At 33.8% G+C, this 22,780-nt stretch overlaps 1 protein-coding gene across 3 annotated transcripts in view; it reads left to right on the plus strand.

Moving 5' to 3' along the window:
* The window catches only part of KYNU (kynureninase), a 122,852-nt gene that overhangs the window by 91,013 nt on the left and 9,059 nt on the right, over positions 1-22,780 (plus strand). For 2 of the 3 annotated variants that reach the window (XM_045033720.1, XM_011285295.4), the window contains 2 exons: positions 18,088-18,140; positions 20,051-20,136. In XM_045033720.1, coding sequence (XP_044889655.1) covers positions 18,088-18,140; positions 20,051-20,136 — 139 coding nt within the window. Of the gene's footprint in view, positions 1-18,087; positions 18,141-20,050; positions 20,137-21,004; positions 21,054-22,780 lie in introns of those variants that run through there. The other variant, XM_045033721.1, reaches the window with a different exon arrangement.

Here is a 22,780-nt window from a genome sequence, read left to right on the forward strand (position 1 = left end):
AAGCCTTACTTTTCTCAAATCTAAAATGGTGGAAACAATACCTCCTGAGAGTGTTATTGTAAAGATTAAGTAAAGTGACATGAAACTGTCTTGTCCATTTCCTAGCAAACGTGTTTTGGTTTTGCTCCTTTTCTCCTTAGCACTTTGCTTCTGAAAGATTTGCTCAGCCATGCCTTTTGAATAAGATTTCCTATTGGCATAAGAAGCAATAATTTGATTAGCTAGACCACTCTTAAATGTACTATGGGATTATATAACTTCCACCCTGGCACAATGTGGCTGTAGTGTCAGAAGATGATGACTGGCAAACAATTAGAATCTCCAATGGGGTCTGGGGGTTGGTTCCCTTCGTACTAAGCCCTTGGATAACAAAATATGATTTCTTCAGTAAACTAATGCAAAAGAGGCATGTTATCAAATAATGAGGTAGACCATTCAGAAACAATCAGAATACCATATTTGTACTTTCTCAGATATGAAGTTAAAGTACTTTTTATAGATTCAGTAAATAAAGCATAAAAAATGATGCCTTGACCTCAGTTATGGAATCAGTTCTCAATTTTTGTTTCTCTAGGAAGAACACATTTTTCCCTTCATGTAGTCAATTGTTTCTTTCACATTTAGGTTATGAACATGTCAGTACTTTCAAGCACACACTATTATTCGTCCTCTGATACCATGTTCGCACACTTGGTCTTTGATGTTTCTGTCAGATATTCCCAGCAACCATCATAACTCATGCTCTTGAATTTTTAATATCACTCCACCAACAGAAATGACAAATACCTAGTCTTTTAGCAAATACACAAGAATGAAAGAAAAGTTCCTAAGTAAGAAAAACATGTTGAAATACTCTCCCAATTTTTATTTTGATCCTATTGAAAAGTAATGGAAAAAAAAACATGTTGCCATTATTTTCATGACCTCTCTCACAGACACTATATTTTCTTTAGATATTTTAAAATGAAAATGCCAAGAGGTAAATTTGGAATGTTTCTGTAGAAAGCATTATGTGCAATATATTATTTTTCAATATGTAACTACAGAAGAAATAATTCTCTTTAACAAACTGTAGTATTTTTCTTCTCTTTCATAAAATAAAAAATAAAATGATAGCCAATGCCTTTGTTCTAATGGCTGATAAATAGAGCTAATCATTAGACTAGAACTCCTTTCCTAATCTCTCCTTTTTATGCAAATCTAATCCAAGCTTCAATGACAGTGAGTCCCCTCAGTATTTACCTCTGTTCCATGCTGCAGAAAGGATGGACTTTCAATAAATATTCATCACAATAAACATAAGGAAGGACTTCAAATAAACAACTACTTTGTATAGTGGTTTTGCTTTCCCACTCACTTTAACTGATTGATACAACCCAGTTATATGTTCCAATTAACTTAAGTTAGGTTCTGATTCTGATATTTAGTGTAAAAACATTTCAGAACTTTGATAAATATACTTTTAATTTATTATTAATTATAGTTATCAGATATTTGATAATTTTTAAAGTTATATATGTAAATATCATCAGGTGATAAACTGTGGTGGATAAATAATTTTATTTTTTAAATTTTTATCAACTGAGTTGATGCAGGAAATTCAGTTTTGTTTCTTCTAGTAAACTTAGTGCCCTTTGTGATATTTTTCAGTAACTCCGGAGATTAAGTTCTGTCAGTCCAGACTTTTTTTCTTGTTCTCTTCTTAAGATGGCATCTGAGATTGTTGGGGTGGGTGATGTACAGAACACTCAGCTATAGTTAAGGGAGGAGCATCTGCCCACCGCCATCTCTAGGAATCCACTAAAATGCACCTGACACCCCCTTGGTCAACTGTTCCTCTTACTGCTGCATCCTCCAAGCTCTCTGTGGAACCACCATGGCCCCATGCCCTTTATTCCAACCCTTTATTATTTTTTTAAATGTTTATTTATTTATTTTGAGAGATGGGGGCAGAGACAGAGGGAGTGAGATAATCCCAAACAGGTTCCACACTGTCAGTACGATGCAGGGCTCAATCCCACAAACCATGAGATCATGCTCTGAGCCAAAATCAAGAGTCAGACACTCAACCGACTGAGCCACCCAGGCACCCCTGTCCCAACCCTTTAGATCCACTGGGGATGCTGAACCTCTCAGTCATTTCTATTCTCTTCTCTGGAGGCTCACGAATTTCAGGATTCTCTCTTGGGTCTCTCGGGTTAGAATAATCTTTGTTGGATGTGTTATTATTGTTTCATTCTGATAATATTTTTACAGTAAGACTATGGCACCAAGCTGCCGTGGAGGGATTCAATACAAACCCTCTGGATTGCCTTCAAGGGCTAAGGGAAGATGGTTTAGGCATTTTTTATCATCAGTTCCTCCCAAACATATCTGGAGTTCCCAGTGACCTCACAACCATATCAACACCCATCCCCTTGAACTTAACGAAGGGTAGGGAGTCCAGCAGGGCTCAGTATTAGGAATCTGAATCCAATCTTTCTCTTCCCTTTCTGAAGTTTCTCCTTCCTTAGCATGATAAAACTTTGTGAGTTAAGTTCATTTTGTCCTCTATTCTCTTTTTCAATTTTCTGTTTACAGTGTTAACTTTACATTAGGCTGTATGAGACACATGATGATTAGAATTCTAAAATGCGTATCTATTGCAAACCAGAAGCCGTGACTTTTAAAGACTACTGTCTTTGTTATAAATTTCAAAAAGCTCATTATGGAACTCAAAAGAGTTTTGATACTATATACATCCTTTAGTGCTTTCCACTTAACAAGTGAACCCTGAAACATAAAATTTACTGATTCACCATGGAGAAGAAAGTTGTAGGTAACTGTTTGAAAATTATGGGACACATTCTTAATTAATTTCTTCAGAGTTTTACCACTTCAAACATTTTTTTCCAAACAACAATGTATTGGTAGCTGTTCCTTAATCCATAAATTTTCCATGTTGGGAAAATTGGCAATTAATCTGTGATTGAAAATAACACTGGTAGTGGGAATAGAACCCAAACTGGACCATCAGTTCTTTAATCAGATTTAGTATTTTATTCTGGAAAAATCATCTGACAATACTGAAGTTGAATTAGTGTACACCTAGAATTTAGTAAACTTAATTTAAAAAAATCAGAATTCTTTTAAGATTAAATAGCATTAAAAAGACTGGACAAGGGAGGTGGAGGGAAATGGGCCCACATAGTCTATGTGTGTGTTAGAGGAGGAGGACACATCAGGGACATCATGAAAAATGCTCAATGAGCCAAACAGAATGAATTGGTGTGTGATGATTATTCACAGTGTCAATGTATGCAAGTGAAAATCTCACCAGTTTTCAAATGCTACAGATTTCATGACCAGTGGCTGGATAAAGAACAAACAGTAACCTCCTAACATTCAAGCTCTCTCATGTTCCCCAGAGGCAAAATGACATGCTAAATGTAAACTTAGATATTTGTTTATTTACTTATGTGTGGAATATTCCTTCCTCTTAGCTTTTTTCCCCTACTATGTTTTTTTTTATTTTGTTTTGTTTGTGGAGATGAAAACTGGCAATATGTAAGATTACTGAAGTATAATGATAGATTTTTGAGCACAGAAATGAGACCATTTAAAATATTTCCCTGCATATTTTTTGTTTTTTGGGATGGACAAGAATATGTCATATAAAATTGGAAACTCAGATTTTACTAGCAGTGAATAGTGTCGTTTAGATGGAATGTCAACTTCAAATAATGAGAAATTCATGTATGGGCTCTTTGAATTAAACTCAGTGGCTTGAGCTGAATTTAGAGTAATGCCAAATAAATGGTTTTGTGAAAACTGAGGAATTGCCTTTCCTATTTTCTACATTAAAATATCCTGTACCTTTTGCTTTTTCCCTTCAGACTATGCCAAATTTATCATTTAGCTATCTGTATGATATCAACTTATTCTGGAATATACTTTGCTCCCAAAGTTTACTCTGTTGAAATTTTTTGGCAAGTTAACTTTCAAAATAAAGCTTGCCCTAAGACCTTTAAAAGCAAAAAGTGGGCATCTATGTGGATAAAGTATTAAGTACATTACCATCATGTAAAATTTCATAGTTAATGATTATTTCATTTGAAATGAGATGACATGGTCTTCACATCTGAGGCAAGACCTCAGATGCAACCATAATTAAACTTCTATTTTCTCTGGGGCGCCTGGGTGGTGCAGTCGGTTAAGCGTCCGACTTCAGCCAGGTCACGATCTCGCGGTCCGTGAGTTCGAGCCCCGCTTCAGGCTCTGGGCTGATGGCTCGGAGCCTGGAGCCTGTTTCCGATTCTGTGTCTCCCTCTCTCTCTGCCCCTCTCCCGTTCATGCTCTGTTCTCTCTGTCCCAAAAATAAATAAACGTTGAAAAAAAATTTTAAAAATAAATAAAATTCTATTTTCTCATAGATACATCTTTCAATATGTGAGTATGTCATTTAGAAAAATATCTGCTTATATTTACTAGGATTATTAAATTCTTACTTTTATACAATATAAGTTGAAAATTCTTGCTTTTATAACAATATAGGTTGAAAATTTTCTCAAATATTTCTGTTCCAAATTTTCTGGATTTTATAAATCATTTCCAGAAGTCTCAGGTATTTTGTTGTAGCTGTCTTTTGAATCATTTCTTAATGCTTTTTGATTTTTTTTAAACGTTTATTCATTTGTTGATAAAGACAGACTGAGCGTGAGCGGGGGTGGGGGGGGGGGCAGAGAGAGAAGGAGACAAAATACGAAGCAAGCTCCAGGCTCTGAACTGACAACACAGAGCCCCATGCAGGACTCGAACTCACGGACATGAGATCATGACTTGAGCTGAAGTCGGATGCTTAACCGACTGAGCCACCCAGGCACCCCTAATGCTTTTTGAAGTAAATATCCATTATGATAAGCTTCAGAATCTCATGTGACCAGTTGTGTCATAAAATTTATTTTCTCTCAGTTTATCCCACAGATGGAGTTAAAATTGTTATATGAACTCATATTTACATTAGATTTGAGAAACTTCTGCCTTGTATTCTAACCATTAAAAAATAACTTCTGCTAATTATATATTTTTTCAGTTTGGTTCTAGTTTAAATGAGCGATTTTAAAAGTTGAAAGAAAAGTAGGTTTTTAAAATGTTGGATAAGTTTCAGATAATACCTCTTCATTACATATTGGTTACATCTCAAATAGTTGAGATAATTGTCATTTGGACAACATAGAGTTGTCTGCCTTGGGAAAGTCACTCAACTCCCCAAAAAATCTTGCCCTCTCTTAGCTCTGGTCTTTGCACGTGCGGCTCTGACCATGTGGAACAGTCTTTCCTTCCTCTTTTGCCAGAATATACTAATTCTGCTCAGCTTCCTCTTCAGAGCCTCCCCTGACCATCCCCATACTGGTTCAGCTGCCTTATGCAATGCTTCACTGATTAACTGCTTATCACACATCACATCCCCCACATTACAAACACTCCTCTGCAAACTGTAAGAGGCAAGGCCCTCATTTTATCAGCTTATGTGCCAGTTGGGGGCAAAAACAAAACTAAGCAAGTAATTATTTAGTACGTACAAAATATGCTCAACATTCTATTCTTCATCTTTTGTTTGTTTGTTTCATGTCTCTTATAATCTTCCCCTTTGCAGGACATGGAAGTCTTCCTCAACTACTTTTAATTTGACAATTATATGGCATTTTATTGTACAGGTTTCCCATGGTTTTAAAACCAACTTCCTATTGAAGGGATTTTAGGTTCTTTTCAATCTTAAACTATTACCAAAGAGGATGCAATGACTATTACATAATTCACTCCATAGTTGTACAGGTTCTGGTGGGTAAATTGCCAGAAGTGAATTTGTTAGGTCTAAGGGTATATGTATTTAAAACTTTGTAGCTGTTATTCAATTGTTTTCCAGAGGGGTGCATCAATTTACACTCCCACAATAATACATGAGTTACGCATCACCCATGTTAATACCAAGAGAATGTATAATCTAAGTTTTGAATTTTTGCCAATCTAAGAGGCGAACAGTGGTATCTCAGTGTAGTTTTTATTTACATTTTTCTTATCTTTAGTGAGTGGTGGAGAGGTGTTCTTCTTAACATTGAAGAGGCATTTTCCTTTTCTATATGATCAATTCACATCTTTTGGTCATTTTGGGGGGTCATTTTTATATTATTGATCTCTAGGTATTTTTATACTAGGAGGATTAACTAATCTCTTGTAACATGAGTTACAAATAAATATTTTTAAATAGATTGTTGTTTGATAGAACTTTCTCTTATGATTCATTAGTCTGTGGAGATGATGTTATGACTTTTTCTTTAGCATTATAAATATAGCAAATTTATATTAATTGGCTTGTTAACACAGCACCACATTTTTTTTCATTCTGAAATTTTGTGATATAGTAATATTTTATAGAAGTATTCTATATTTCTAGAAATACAGAATATTCTATATTTCATTGAAGTAGAAATACTTCATTGCTCTTTTTTTTAGTATGATTTATTTTTCTATATAGCATTAGAACCATCTTGGCATATACCCAATTAAAAAAAAAATCGTCAGGGTGCCTGAGTCACCTCTGACTCTTGATTTTGGCTTAGGTTGTGACCCCAAGGTCATGGCATTGAGCCCTGCATGGAGCTCTGTATTGAGCTTGGAGCCTGTTTAAGATTCTCTCTCTCTCTGCCCCGCTCGCACTCTCTTTCTCTAAAACAAAAAAATAAAAATGGAAATAAATCCTTCATATTTTTTGCTGGGATCATACTAAATTTGAACATTAATTTGGGGAGAATTAGTTTTTTTCTTCATGTTGAATATTATTCAAATATTTTTATTGTTGTTCAGGTTCAGGAGAGTTTTAAATTTTTCTTTATGTAGGTCTAGAACATTTCTTGGTAATAGATTTATTTGTTGTAATTTCATTTTTTAGATATTTATTTTTCATATTAACTTTTTGCCAGACTTCCATATTAAATAAGGTTTTTTTGTCCATACCAGATACAAAATCGTAGAGTTTGAAAGTAGTGATAATTTACTTTCTCTTTTCCAATTTTTATAACTGAAAAATCTTAGTGTTAGTTGAAAGCATGTTTAGTGTTCTCCATTAAATGCAAGTTTGGGGGCGCCTGGGTGGCGCAGTCGGTTAAGCGTCCGACTTCAGCCAGGTCACGATCTCGCGGTCCGTGAGTTCGAGCCCCGCGTCAGGCTCTGGGCTGATGGCTCGGAGCCTGGAGCCTGTTTCCGATTCTGTGTCTCCCTCTCTCTCTGCCCCTCCCCCGTTCATGCTCTGTCTCTCTCTGTCCCAAAAATAAATAAAAAACGTTGAAAAAAAAATAAAAAAATAAATAAATGCAAGTTTGACTTTTAGTATTACAAAGATATTCTAATACGTATTATAATCATTGTAATACATATCTTCTTGTTACTATTTTGTTTCTTTAGATTTTCTTTCAATTAACTATAGTTGCAGAAGGTTGCAAATATCTCTACAGGGTCTATAGAGATGGTCCAATGATTGTCTTTTTAGCTTTATTACTATAATAAATTGCATATTATTAAATTTGCTAATATGAAGCCATTTTTGCATTCCTTAAATAAACTCTACTGTTCATAACACACTATTATTTTAATGTGCTATTTGAATCTCTATGATTTTAGTATTAAATATTCTTAAGTCAGATTGGCTTCCGCTTTTATGTGTGCAGTTATAATCTGGTTTGATATTAATGTTATATTTGTTCCCCCCCCAAAAGTGGAAATCTCTTTCATCCTCCCTCCCTTCCTTCCTTCCTTCCTTCCTTCCTTCCTTCCTTCCTTCTTCTTTCTTTCTTTTCTTTCTTTTTTTCTTTCTCTTTCTTTCTCTTTCTTTCTTTCTCTTTCTTTCTTTCTTTCTTTCTTTCTTTCTTTCTTTCTTTCTTTCTTTCTTTCTTTCTTTCTTTCTTTCTTTCCTGGTATTAATTTTGGTTTTTATGCTTTTGAATAGTTTAAATAATCTTAGAATTATCTACTCTGAGTAGTGTGGCAAAATTTCCTCATGAGATCACTTTCTCTTAGGAATTTTAGGTGTTTGAGATGTTTCTTTATTTCTTCTATTAAAATCTGTAGATTTAGATATTTTTTCTTTTCTGGAATTACTTTGGATAAATAAATTGTCTTGGAAAATTATCCATTTTAATATAGGTTTTAAAACTAATTTTAGCAATCTGTCTCTTATGATGCACTTACTTTTCCCACTTTGTGATTATTCCTTCATGTTTTTATAGCTACACTTGTCTTGTGTTTACTCAGTTCATTGATGTCTCCCACCCTCACCAAAATTGATCTTTTATTTATGTATCATTGTAACTTATGTTTTCTAACCATTAATTCCATATTTTATCTTTATTAATTTTACATTACAGCTTTATTTCAGTTTATTTTCTTGTTCTCTATGATTTTTTTTAGTATTATTATTGACTTATTTGCTTCATTTAAAAATGTTTCTATTGATCTGAATTTGAAGCTATGAATTTTTCTCTATGCATTATTTTATCAATATCCAAAAGATATTGATCTATAGTGTTTTCATTATTTTTTAAAGAAATTCTACCATTTCAATTTGATCATAAAAATAACTTGAGATAAATTTTATTTTAATTTCCCAAGTAATTGAGTCTTCTGGTTTTTTGAATTTCTTATTAATTGCTATTTTTATTGGATTGTAACCAGAAGATATAGTCAGCAATATAACCACTTTGGAAATACTACTTTTTTCGTAGTTAATTTTAGTCAATATTTTATAAGCACTTCTTAGAAAGCTATAATCTTTATTTCAGAGCAAAGCATTAAACATTTATAGATAAGATTTACCTCTTCATTGATATTTTGTTTACTTGGTCTGTCATAGACTCAAAGAGGTCAATAAAATGTTACTGAAACCACAAGATATTTCTATTTCTGTAATGTTGCTGTCCTGTTGTATGATGTCTAGAAATTCATAACTGTTTTGTCTTTATTGTGAATATTTTAATTCATAAGCATTATAAAATGTCCTTTTCCAAAACATTTAACTCTTTTGGTCTGAATTTCATCTTGTCTAATATACAGATTGCATCCACCCTTGCTTCATTTGTGCATTTTCTATTTATACCTGTGCTCATCCTTTTAGTCTATTTTTTTCTGAATCACTCATTTTAATTGATTCTCTTTGATTTATGGTACAATCTTTGTATGATACAATCTGATAACATTGTCTTTCAGTACTTAAATCAAACCCATTGACTTTCATTGCCTTGATGGCTATGTCTAGTCTTAATTCAATGCCACTTAATGTCATATTTTCTGTTTCTAGATTTTTTTAATGTTTATTTATTTAAAGAGAGAGAGAGTGGAGGTGAAGAGGGGTGAAGAGAGAGGGAGAGAGAGAATCCCAAGCAGGCACCATGCTGTTAGCACAGAGCCCCATGCTGGGCATGAACTCATAAACCATGAAATTGACCTAAGCTGAAATCAAGAGTCAGATGCTTAACCAACTGAGCCATCCAAGCACCCCTGTTACTAGATCTTTTTAGTCTTTCAACATGATATATGTTTTCCTTTTTGGTTCTTTATTTTTCAGCTAATACTTCTGATATTTCAGATTTTAATTTAAAATTCTAATCTTTCTTGTTTTCTTCTATTAGTTCTCTTCCATGAACAATGAAAGATTTAGCAGATGTCCTTTTCCTTCTGCCCAAACACTCACCACCCCATGACTTAGTCAATTTTTACTTTCTTGGTGTTTAATGTGTGTTCTTAGATCTAATTATACTTCTATTACTTCATTTATCAAGTTTAAATATGGATGATCAATGAAATTTATTTTCCCTCATTTTGCCAGTTGTCCATTTTCACATTGTCATATAGCATTCTCTTTCATTATGTTCTGTCACCTTCATCCCCACATTTGTTTCATCTTAGTCCTATAATTAAATACACTCAATAACCACCACATATCTTTTTGTCATAATGCCCTCAGGCATCTCTTGGCTGACTAAATTCACCTTCAGGTAGATTTTCATGAAGAATTCATGGGGAAAATATCAGCTGATCTCTTGCTTAATCAACGTCAGTAATCTTTATACAATTTGGCTTATCCACACATAATATTCATGCATTACATTTTCTTTCTATTTGGAGGATATTATATAGATATTTCTACATTATTTTCTTCATTGAAGTGTGGCATTTGATGAATTTGAAACAAATCTAATATTTTTTCCTTTATTCTGTCTTACCAGTTTTGCCTGAAATCTCAGTATTTTTCTTCACCCCCCAAATTCAGTAACTAATAAAGTTTAAATAAAATTGACCAATCTTGAATAATTCTTCCCAATTCAATGTTGCATTTTTTTCAGTATCGTTGATTCAATGCATTTTTTAATTTAATATAGTTGTCTTGAATTATAACTTTTTAAAAAGTTTTTTCTTTTTTTTATTGCTTTTTGTCTTCAGAAATTTACTTTGGTTATGATAGAGATCATTTGCTAATTACATTTATTACTTTCTTTCTTGGCTATTTCAAATTTTTCTTATTTTCTTTTTTCTTTTGTTCATTTTCTCTCACAGCTTTCCTCTGACACTTGCTGTCTTTTCCTTAGTTTCCTAACTTTCTTGCATTCTTTCCTTTTTTTTTTCAAAATTTCTTTTACATGTTTTATTTTTTTTTTTTTGAATTTTTCTTGATTTCTGCAAGCTATCCCTCCTATTGTCAAGCTATATCAATCCTATTCTTGCATTTCTACTTGGTAGTTTTCCATCATATGGAAAATTTCCTCATTCAGTTTCTATTGTTTTATTAATTTACTCACTTGCTTTACATTTTCATCAGCTTTCTGGCAACCTTTTCCTGGTGCATGTTTTATATCTGTGGGTAGATTTTTCTCCTTTTACATTTTTCATGTAAAATCTTTGTGACAGTGCAATATCCAGTTCCTTTTCACACTGCTCATCAGTGAATGAGTTGAATTTTCCTGGGTCAGCAATCTGGGGAGATGACTAAACCGGAGGTTAGGTCAGGCAACAGGGTAGCCTTTCAGGTATCTTCTTCTCTGACTACTTCCAACTATTAGAGCTCCTCTTGTTTCTTTATATATAAATGCTCTCTCTTCTTTTCTTTTTTAGTATAGCAGCTATTCTGAAAATAATCCTGCTCACCCCTGTACTTTACCTATGGTTTTATGAAGGGTGTAGCTTTTGAAATTCAAATAAGAAAACCTTGCCTCCACTTCAGAAAATAGGTTTTTACTGGAGTTTCCTCAGGTACTATATCACTTCGGCTTTCACTGCTCTGCCCTGATTCTTTTCTTTCATTGCTCCTACACAGCTTCTACCCATGTAAGCATTTCAGGAAGAAAACCTGTGGTGTTCGGGTGAGGTGGGGAGAGGTGTTTGATAGGTTTTGAGAATGAATTATTTGAAATGAGAAAAGAAATATTATATATAAGGTTTGAAAGTTATGCTTGGGCTAATAGACTGTGAATTTTTCCCTTCAACTAAAGGGAAGCCATATGATATTTTTAAGTGGTAGGATAAAAGCATTAGTTATCTTACATAATTAATCTTTGTTGACTAATTCTACATAAGTATATGTTATATATACATAGAAAAATATATGTATGTATATACAAAATTATGTATATACATAATTTTTAAAATTAAAAAATTTTGAACTAATGAATATGGATTAAAATGATAATTATAGTTTTTCTCTGATGCAATAACAATACATGCTCTTTAGAAAATTCTGGAAAACAGAGGTACAAATAAATCAGAAATTAAAAAATTTAAAATTTTGACCAGAATTACAAATGAATGCATACGTTATATTTTTTTATTGTTGTTGTTTTTAATATATGATTATTCTAAAATTGGAGTAATATTCTAAATATTGTGATCTCCACTTTATTCTTTTTGCATACATATTCTTTTAAATAAGATCTTTCTAATGGATTCAATAGTATTCCATTGTATGAAAGTAGTATAATTCATGTTATTAACTCTCTATTCTGAGATAGGTGTTTTGACCCTGTAAATAGTATTGTACTCATTGTACGAGCGCATAAATTTTAGCATACTTCAAGTAGTACGATCTAAATAGTACTTTTAATGGATTGGAAAGAACAAAAGTCCTGGGACAGGAAATTCTACATATTTGTCACATATATTCTCAAACTGTACTCTATAAAGGTTTTATTACTTACTATTCTCATGATTAGACAAACTACTAATTTCTTTTTCTTTGAATCCTTGGTGAAAATAGGATTCATACTTTTTGACTGACTTGCCAGTTTGGTATATGGAGTTTGTAGAATATATGTAGAATTAGAAAAAAATTATTAATGTTTATTTACTTTTGAGAGAGAGGGACAGAGACAGAGAGAGAGCATGAGCATGAGCAGGGGAGGGGGCAGAGAGAAAGAGAGACAGAATCTGAAGCAGGCTTCAGGCTCCAGGCTCCAAGCTGTCAGTCAGCACAGAGCCCGATGTAGGGCTTGAACTCATGAACAGGGAGATCATGACCTGAGCCTAAGTCAGATGCTTAACCAACTGAACCACCCAAGCATCCCTCATATGGTCTCATCTGAATGTTATTTCACATTTTAAAAATTATTACAGAGATTAAGGGTTTTTTCCCCCTGAATTTGTGGTACATTTGCATTTCTGCTTTTATAATGCCCTGTTCATGCTCTATGGTTGGGTAGCTTTGGGCGCATTGCCCTTTTCTGCCAAAAAAACAAAAACAAAACCAAAAAACTTGATGAAAACTCATACATGGCAAGTAGCAGCCTTTTCCACATCATTGGTTTGCCTTTTAATTTTATTTGTCATTTCAGTATAGAATTTTAAGTGTTTATAAACATATTGATATTTCCTTCTATATTTTCTTTTGTTTTTAAAGTCAAAAAGAAATTTTTCTTTTGAAAACTATAAAAATGTGGATATCTTTTATTCATCCTTGCATTTTTTTGAAATGTGACAATTATCACTTCTTTTATTTTATATTTATTTACTTATTTATTTATTTTTAAATATAATTTATTATTAAGTTAGCTAACATACAGTATATACAGTGTGCTCTTGGCTTAGGGAGTAGATTCCCATGATTCATTGCTTACATACGACACCCAGTGCTCATGCCAACAAGTGCCCTACTCAATGCCTATCACCCATTTTCTCCTCTCTCCCTGCCGCCAATCAACCCTTAGTTTTTTCTCTTATTTAAGAGTCTTTGATGGTTTGCCTTCCTCTCTGTTTGAACTTATTCTTTTCCCTTCCTTCCCCCATGGTCTTCTGTTAAGTTTCTCAAATTCCACATATGAGTGACAACATATGACATCTGTCTTTGACTGACTTATTTCACTTAGCATAATGCCCTCTAGTTCCATCAACATTGTTGCAAATGGCCAGACTTCATTTTTTTCTCATTGCCAGGTAACATTCCATTGTATATATAAACCACATCTTCTTTACCTATTCATCAGTTGATGGACATTTGGGCTCTTTCTATAATTTGGCTATTGTTGAAAGTGCTGCTATAAACATTGGGTCTTTTGTGGTTCCATTCAAATTTTAGGATTGTTTGTTCTAGTTCTGAGAAGAATGCTGGTGCAATTTTGATTTGGATTGCATTGAATGTGCAGATTGCTTTGGGTAGTATTGACATTTTAACAATGTTAGTTCTTCCAATCCATGAACATGGAATATTTTTCTATTTCTTTGTGCCTTCTTCAGTTTCTTTCATGAGTTTTCTATAGTTTTCAGCATACAGATCTTTTACATCTTCGGTTAGATTTATTCCTAGGTATTTTATGGTTCTTGGTGCAATTGTAAATGGGATCGATTTCTTGATTTCTCTTTCTGTTGCTTCATTATTGGTGTATAGAACTACGAACGATTTCCGTACATTGATTTTTTTATCCAGCAACTTTGCTGAATTCATGTGTCAGTTCTAGCAGCTTTTTGGTGGAGTCTTTCAGGTTTTCCATTTAGAGCATCATGTCATCTGTGAAAAGTAAAGTTTGACTTCTTTGCCAATTTGGATGCTTTTATTTCATTTGTTGTCTGATTGCTGAGACGAGGACTTCCAGCAATATGTTAAGCAACAGTGGTAAAAGTTGACATCCCTGTCGTGTTCCTGATCTCAGGGGGCAAGCTCTCAGTTTTTCCCCCACTGAGGATGATATTAGTTGTGGGCTTTTCATATATTGCTCTTATGATGTTTAAGCATGTTCCTTCTATCCTGACTTTCTTGAGGGTTTAATTAAGAAGGGAGGCTGTATTTTGCCCAATGCTTTTTTTGCATCTATTAACAGGATCATATGGCTCTTATCCTTTCTCCTAGTAATATGATGCATTGCACTGATTGATTCGCAAATATTGACCAGCTCTGCAGCCCAGGAATGAATCCCACTTGATCATGGTGAATAATTCTTTTAATATACAGTGGATTGCCTTATGCTAGTATCTTGTTGGGAATTTTTGCATCCATGTTCATCGGGGATATTGGCCTATAATTCTCCTTTTTAGTGGGATCTCTGTCTGGTTTGGGAACCAAAGTAATGCTGGCTTCATAGAATGAGGCTGGAAGTTGTCCTTCCATTTCTATTTTTTGAAACCGCTTGAGAAGGATAGGTATTAACTCTACTTTAAATGTCTGGTAGAATTCCCCTGGGAAGCCATCTGGTCCAGGACTCTTATTTGTTGGGAAATTTTTGATAATTGATTCAATTTCTTCACTGGTTATGGGTCTGTTCAAAATTTCTGTCTTTCCGTTTGAGATTTGGTAGTGTGTGGGTGTCTAGGAATTTGTCTATTTCTTCCAGATTGTCCAGTTTGTTGGCATATAATTTTTCATAGTATTTTTAAATTTTTTTGTATTTCTGTGGTGTTGGTTGTGATCTCTCCTCTTTCATTGATGATTTTATCTATTTGGGCTCTCTCTCTTTTCTTTTTGAGAAATCTGGCTAGGCGTTTATCAATTTTGTTTATTTTTTCAAAAAAAACCAGCTCTTAGATTCATTGATCTGCCCTATTTTTTTTAGATTCTATATTATTTATTTCTGCTCTAATCTTTATTATATCTCTTCTTCTGCTGACTTTGGGCTTTCTTTGCTGTTCTGCTTCTAGTTCCTTTAGGTGTGTGGTTAGGTTTTGTTTTTGGGATTTTTCTTGTTTCTTGAGGTAGGCCTGGATTACAGTGTATTTTCCTATTCAGACTGCCTTTGCTGCATCCCAAAGGGTTTGGACTGTCATGTTTTCATTTTCAGTTGCTTCCATATATTCTTCAATTTCTTCTTTAATTTCCTGGTTGACCCATTCATTCTTTAGTAGTATGTTCTTTAACCTCCATGCATTTGGAGGCTTTCCAAATTTTTTTGTAGTTGATTTCAAGTTTCATAGTGTTGTGATCTGAAAATATGCATGGTGTGATCTCAATTCTTTTATATTTATTAAGGGCTTTTTTTTGACTCAATGTGTGATCTATCTTGGAGAATGTTCCATGTGCACTTGAGAAGAATGGGTGTTCTGCTGCTTTTGAATGAAAAGTTCTGAATATATCTGTCAAGTATTTCTGGTCCAGTGTATCATTCAGGGCCATTGTTTCTTCATTGATTTTCTGCCTAGATAATCTGTCCATTGTTGTAAGTGAAGTATTAAAATCCCTGAAATTACTGTATTCTTTTTTTTTCAATATATGAAACTTATTGTCAAATTGGTTTCCATACAACACCCAGTGCTCATCCCAAAAGGTGCCCTCCTCAATACCCATCACTCACCCTCCCCTCCCTCCCACCCCCCATCAACCCTCAGTTTGTTCTCAGTTTTTAACAGTCTCTTATGCTTTGGCTCTCTCCCATTCTAACATCTTTTTGAAATTACTGTATTCTTATCAATAAGATTTGCTTATGTTTGTGATTACTTGATTTATATATTTGGGTGTTTCAAGTTGGGGGGCCTAAACATTTATAATTGTTAGCTTTTCTTGATGGATAGACCCTGTAATTATGATATAATGCCCTTCTTCATCTCTTGTTATAGACTTTAGTTTAAAATCTAGTTTGTCTGATATAAGTATGGCTACTCCAGCTTTCTTTTGATTTCCAGTAGCATGATAGATGGTTCTCCATCCCCTCACTTTCAATCTGAAGGTGTCCTCAGGTCTAAAATGAGTCCCTTGTAAACTGCATATAGATGGATCATGTTTTTTTTACCCATTCTGATACTGAATGTCTTTGGATTGGAATATTTAGTCCATTTACATTCAGAGTTATTATTGAAAGATATGGACTTAGTGTCATTGTGTTATCTCTAGGTTTCATGCTTGTGGTTATGTCTCTGGTCCTTTGTAGTCCTTGCAGCATTCTACTCACAGAGTCCCCCTTAGGATCTCTTGTAGGGCTGGTTTAGTGCCCATGAACGCCTTCAGTTTTCATTTGTCTGGGAAAACTTATATCTTTTACTATTCTGAATGACACCCTTGCTGGTTAAAGGAATCTTGGTTGTACATCTTTTGTATTCAGCACATTGTTTATTTCTTGCCACTCCCTTCTGGCCTACCAAGTTTCAGTAGACAGGTCTGCTACTACCCTTATGCATCTATCCTTGTAGGTTAAGGCTTGTTTGTCCCTAGCTGCTTTCAGAATTCTCTCTTAATCTTTGTATTTTGTCAGTTTCACTATGCTATGCCATGGTGAAGACCTATTCTTACTGAATATGAAGGCAGTTCTCTGTGCCTCCTGGATTTGGATGTCTGCTTCCTTCTCCAGATTAGGAATGTTCTCAGCTATAATTTATTCAAGGAAACCTTCTGCTCTTTTCTCTCTCTCTTATTCTTCTGGAACTCCTATGATACAGATATTATTACATTTAACTGAATCACTTAGTTCTCTAATTCTCCCCGTGTGGTCCAGTATTTTCTTATCTCTCTTTCTCAGCTTCTTCATTTTCCATAATTTTATCTTCTATTTCACCTATTCTCCTCTCTGCTTCCTCTATGCTTGCTGTAACTGGATTTTGCACCTCACTTACAACATTTCTTCATTCATCATGACTTATTTATTTGTTCCTTGATAGGAACAATTAAACATTGTAGTCTTATATTTCAAAATTTACTATATTCACTCACATATTTTCTGTAAACTTAAAAATATTTTGCCCAGTTCTAACAAAATGCCATGGAATTTTTTATTTTGGCAGCATTAAAACTAAATATTTATCGGGGCACCTGTGGTTCAGTCAGTTAAGTGTCTGACTCAATCTAGGCTTAGGTCATGATCTCACCATTAATGAGACTGATCTCTACATCCGGCTCTGCATTGACAGTGAGGAGCCTGCTTGGGATTATCTCCCTCCCTCGCTCTCTACCCCTCCCCTGCTCACTTGCATGTGCTTGCAGCTTGCTCTTTTTCTCTCTCTCTGTCTCAAAATAAATAAACTTAAAAAAAAAAAAAACTAAAAATTTATTTAGGTAGAACAGATTATCAGAAATATTGAATTCATATTTCCCAAATTGTATACTTTTCTTTAAATTATTTTATAGTTATTTTCCTCTACTATGCATACACAAATGCATGTATATGATTTTTCTAATTTCTTTATCTCACTAAAAAAAAGCAGTCAATTTCCTTAGGAAATTATTCAAAAATTTTCAACAATTATATCGGTTATTTTTACACCAGTTTTCTTTAGGGAGCTTGTTGTGAAAAATATATTATTGTATTAATTGTTTTTTTCTTTTTGAGCTTTTACTTTTGTTTCAAAATCTAAAAAAATTTTAAAAACTCAACATTTTTTGTTCATTTTATTTTAAACAATAAAATATCATTAAATGTAGATTTTCAGATGGCTTAACTTTACAAAAATTATACAGTTATATGAATAAATTGATTTTATCCTTTTCTTGATAAGGTTATAAATATTAATTGCCTTATGATATCATATAACATATATATGCCTGTGTATTTGATGAATCACAACACAAATGACTTTCATATATAGGGCCCAGATTCCTATATTAATTGCAGTTATTTTTGTAGACCAAAATATCTAATGTTGTTATTTATGTTTTAGGTTAGTGGGATGGTTTGGCCATGAAATCAGCACCAGATTTAAGATGGATAACAGTAAGTGTATTCAGTTTCACTTCACAAGTCATTTTATTTTACCTTTATTTCAATTTTCATCTGTCTTTGTATGGCATGTAATATACATGCCTCATGGAGAGTGCACTTTGAAAATGCCACTGAGAATTCTTAAAATAAGAAATGACATTTCCAGAGTGTAAGACTAAGTGTTTGTAGATTTTAGCATCATTTCGAGTCTATCCCTCTGTAGGGAAGTAAGTGGAAATGAGCTGTAATGTATAGGATTCATATCTCATCAATATTGAGTACCCAGAACATCAGGAAGTGAGGGCAGGAAAGAATTTTTGGCTTGCAGTCAGGCCCAGAGAGACTTGGATGTCAATTCTACTTTGCTGCTTAATAATTTTGTGATGCTGCACAAATTATAACTTCTTGGGATTTTTTTGTTTTTTGTTTTATTTTCCTTCTTGCATATCTAATGTGAATAATAATATCCAATTCAGGGTTGGTTTGAGGGTAAGACAAGTTCAAAGCTGTAAACCAAGCAGCACATAGCAGTGCTATTTAATAAATGTTCACTTTATGTCTCTCTTTTTCCAATTTTTCTTCCTTCTGTGGCTTTTGCCACACACGAAACAATGGCAGTTGAACCCCAGCAGGTAGAAATGAAATTTCAACACGTGCAGGGTTCTCCCAAACTGCCCTGCTTCTTTTTCCTGAGTGACTCCCATCTTCAATCATGTGGGATACAGAAAGCTTCATAAGTGTTTGGAGAGTCTTCAGTTCAACTTGATCCTTCAGACTACTACTAACCTGAGTTACTATTTTAAATATATTCATATTTGCAAAAACCAAGATGCAAAAGATCAAGATGGGCTCTTCCAGTCAAATCAAGAAACCTGCATTTTATCTTGGCTGCTGGAATAGTTAGCTCTGTTATGCCTGTTGCCTACACTCTTTGTGTTGGCTTTTCTTATCTGTAAATGGGAGAATTGGACTAGATCGAGAAAGATGGGGAAAGTTTCTCTGTGAAGGGCCAGAGAGGAGACATTTTAAGTTTTGGGGGCTATACTGTCTCTGTGGCAAATGTTCAGTTCTGCCATTGTAGTGCTAAAGCAGTCATAGACATACATAAATGAATGAATGTGGCTACATGTTCCAATGAAACTTTATTTACAAAAACAAGTCAAGGGCCACATTTGGTCCTCAGTACATAGCTTGTTGAGCCCTGGATTAGATGCATCTCTAAAGACCTAGAATATTCTAATGCTCTTTTAGTCAGTTTTAGCTTTAATTTGATCTCCAACGAGCAGTCTTAATGCTATTGGACTTAACTTGCTACTATTCAATCTAATTGATTCTAATTAGGATAATACCTGCTATTAAATTACCTTTTAAATGTATCATACTTAGGCAGATCATTTTTTTAAAAGCCTTTTTATTATTATTATTTTTTCCCTAGGAGAAGCCACTTGACCTAATAATACTAATGCTAGAAGTCACCTTCATAGGTCATTTAATTTATATTCCTGCCTTTGGATGACATTACAATTACAAACTATTAAAATTTTGATTTTTTTTCTCTCACTGATATGGTTTCATAGTAGAAAAGCAAAGCATGGGGCAGGTTAAGGAATGCTGGCTTGGGAGTGTGGAAGGACAGAGAATGAGGTACAGAAAATCTTCTTTAAGAGGTCATTTTTGTATCTCTAAGGGCTCTAGTATTTGGTAGGCTGCTAAGAAAGTGGGGCAGGGGAGAGAGACATTGCAAGTGAAGGGGAAATATGCCAGTATTCTAGGTCCACAGAGTTTCTCTTAAATATCTCAGAAATCTTAGAAATAAAAGTTTTTAAATCTTATTCTTCTCTCTACTATAGTGTCATAAAAAATCCATGAAGGACACTTTTCAAGGTACATTCTATAAAAATGACATGATGTTAATTTTTCAGAACTGCAATTAATCCCTGGGGTTAGTGGATTTCGAATTTCAAATCCTCCCATTTTGTTGGTCTGTTCCTTACATGCTAGTTTAGAGGTAAGTGAACTATGTTTTACCCTTCTCATATCTTTACCTTTTTCTTTACCTGACTGTGACATGTTGTAGGACCTTCTCTGCTAAAGAGCAAGATTAATGTTCATTATGTATAAACAATGGTCAAAAGCTGGTATTCTCCTTTAGGACAATGACTCTGTGCTAACTGACATCTCTTATCTATGTGTCCAGCCCCAGCTCTGTGCTTGACACATAATAAATGTTGTTGGCACTTAATAAATGTTAATTGGAACTGATTTGGGGATACATATTTTTAGCTCCTCTTAGAATTTGTGTGACCTTAAAGAAGTTGCTTAATCTTCTCTTGGTGTCTCTGTGACAAAATAAGCATGCAATATTTAGTTCTTGATTATTTCACTCATTCAACATTTACTTATTAGGAAAGTATTATGTGCCAGATATTGTTGTGATTACTGGAGACTCTGTTTCTTCTGGTTCTGTGAGTCAACGAACTCACCAAGTGCCATATGATAGAACTATAGGAAGACATACTTTAAGGAAAAAAATACAAATAATCAGAGTAAACCAAAGAATGAGAAAGGTTGTCTCATAAGTTAAATGGATTTCTTTTTTTTTTACTGGAGTGTCTATTCCATCATATTCTTGTATAATCTCTCTACTGTTAGTGGCTCAATATATATTTTTTTAGTAAATGAATGTTTTTAGTTAAAATAACATTAGTTTCACCCTAAATAATAATATCCAAAGAATCAATTTGGTTTCCAATATTTATATCTACCTTTCCATCTATTTATATAGATATATAGATACCTACCTTGTCCTTTTATATCTATATTATATTCATATCCATATCAATATAGCTTAATTATTTGATATTAATTAATTTCAGAATGAGACTAACTTGGGACACCTGGGTGGTTCAGTTGATTAAGCATCTGACTTCGGCTCATCTGATCTCACAGCTGGTTCTTTTGAACCCCGTGTCGGCCTCTGGCTGACAGCTCAGTGCCTGGAGCCTGCTACGGATTCTGTGTCTCCCTCTCACTGCCTCTCCCCTGCTTATGCTCTGTCTGTGTCTCTCTCTCTCTAAAAAATAAATAAAACATTTTAAAAAATTAAATAAAAAGAATGAGACTAAATTTATTTAAGGAAATATGTATTGTAAATAATTATATCCTATATAATTAATAATAACATCAATACACATATTAAGTAAATATACTTATATACATACATTAAAGTAAAATATATTTTAGCTAAATGTGTTTTTTTTCTAACAGAGATTTTAAATATATAGGTATTCAAAAAAGAATTTGACTTTTTAAATTTAAAGTCTTTTAAAATCATCTGGTTTTTGATATTTTATGAAATTCTATTGTGGAGTGTTCCAGGATGAATGACTAGATAAAGACTTCCAAAATCTCTAAACCTAAATTTTAGGATTCTGCGAACACATATAGCAGTTTCTCACTTTGGCCACTGGATGGCAATGTAAAGTACTTTTTTTTTAATAGAACTTCACCACTGATAGTGGTAATCAACTCATTTCACTTCATCTCAATTTAAAGACCATCTACTCAATGTGGCCACTAGATGGAGCTTGTGTTGTTTTCACTTTTTGGCAGACTTTTTTTTTTTTTTTTTTAAACTGAAAATAGACCCAGTAACAAGATTTTTCAGCCAGTGGGAAAAAAAGTTTTTAAAAATTTTTGGGGGGTGAGGAGGGATAGAATCTGCTTAGCAAGTCAGATAATGGTATTTGAATTATTTTTATAATATCTATTCAGAGAAAACTTCTGTTAAACGTTTAAAATGATGCACAGTTTTTCTCACTTTGCAAGTTTGTCTCAGGGAGAAGGTGAGTTACCATAGGAAAAGCACCGAGGTGTACCTTAGGAAGAACTGGTACTTGACGTTTTGTCCTCTGATTTTCCTTACCTTTGCAAATGAGTTCTCAGCCAGATCTGGAAATTTTCTTTTAGACACTCTAACTTTGGTATGTTTTCACAGTGGGTGGTGTCAAGTACTTACCCCTTCTGCCATGAAAAAGAAGTCACATTCTCAATTTTCCTGCCACTAGTCCCCTAGGCTAGGCTTGAATGATAAAAAGCTTGGAAGTATTTATCACCATATTACGCTGTATTGTAGCCACCTAGACAAGGTTTTTATTTTCAGCTGGAATCTGAAGATTGATTGATTTTTTTTCCTTTAACATCTAAACAAATAACAAAAGGATCCCAAAGGCCACAAGAGTGGATATGTACTTCTCTTACCGCTTAAGTATTTTTCTGGAGCCTCTTAGAAATATCTTAAGTAAATGGTGCTTGGTGGCTCAGTTGGTTAAAGCGTCTGACTCTTGATTTCAGCTCAGGTCATGATCTCAGGTTGGTGGGATGGAGCCCAGTGCCAGGCTCTGCACTGTCAGCCTGGAGCCTGCTTGGGATTTTTTCTCTCCCTCTCTCTCTGCCCCTCCCCTGCTCATGCTCTCTCTGTTGCTCAAAATAAATAAATAAAAACTAAAAAAGAAAAAAGAAAGAAATACTGTACTTAAGCTATTCACTGCTAAGCCTACATTCTAACCAAAATTATCATTAGGTAAGCAAAAGTTGTGTTGAAGAAAGTGTTGAAATTCTTCCTCCCCATCATAAATTGCAAAATTCTGAAA

The sequence above is a fragment of the Felis catus genome, chromosome C1 (assembly GCF_018350175.1).
Source record: "Felis catus isolate Fca126 chromosome C1, F.catus_Fca126_mat1.0, whole genome shotgun sequence".
In the NCBI taxonomy this organism is placed as follows: Eukaryota; Metazoa; Chordata; class Mammalia; order Carnivora; family Felidae; genus Felis; species Felis catus.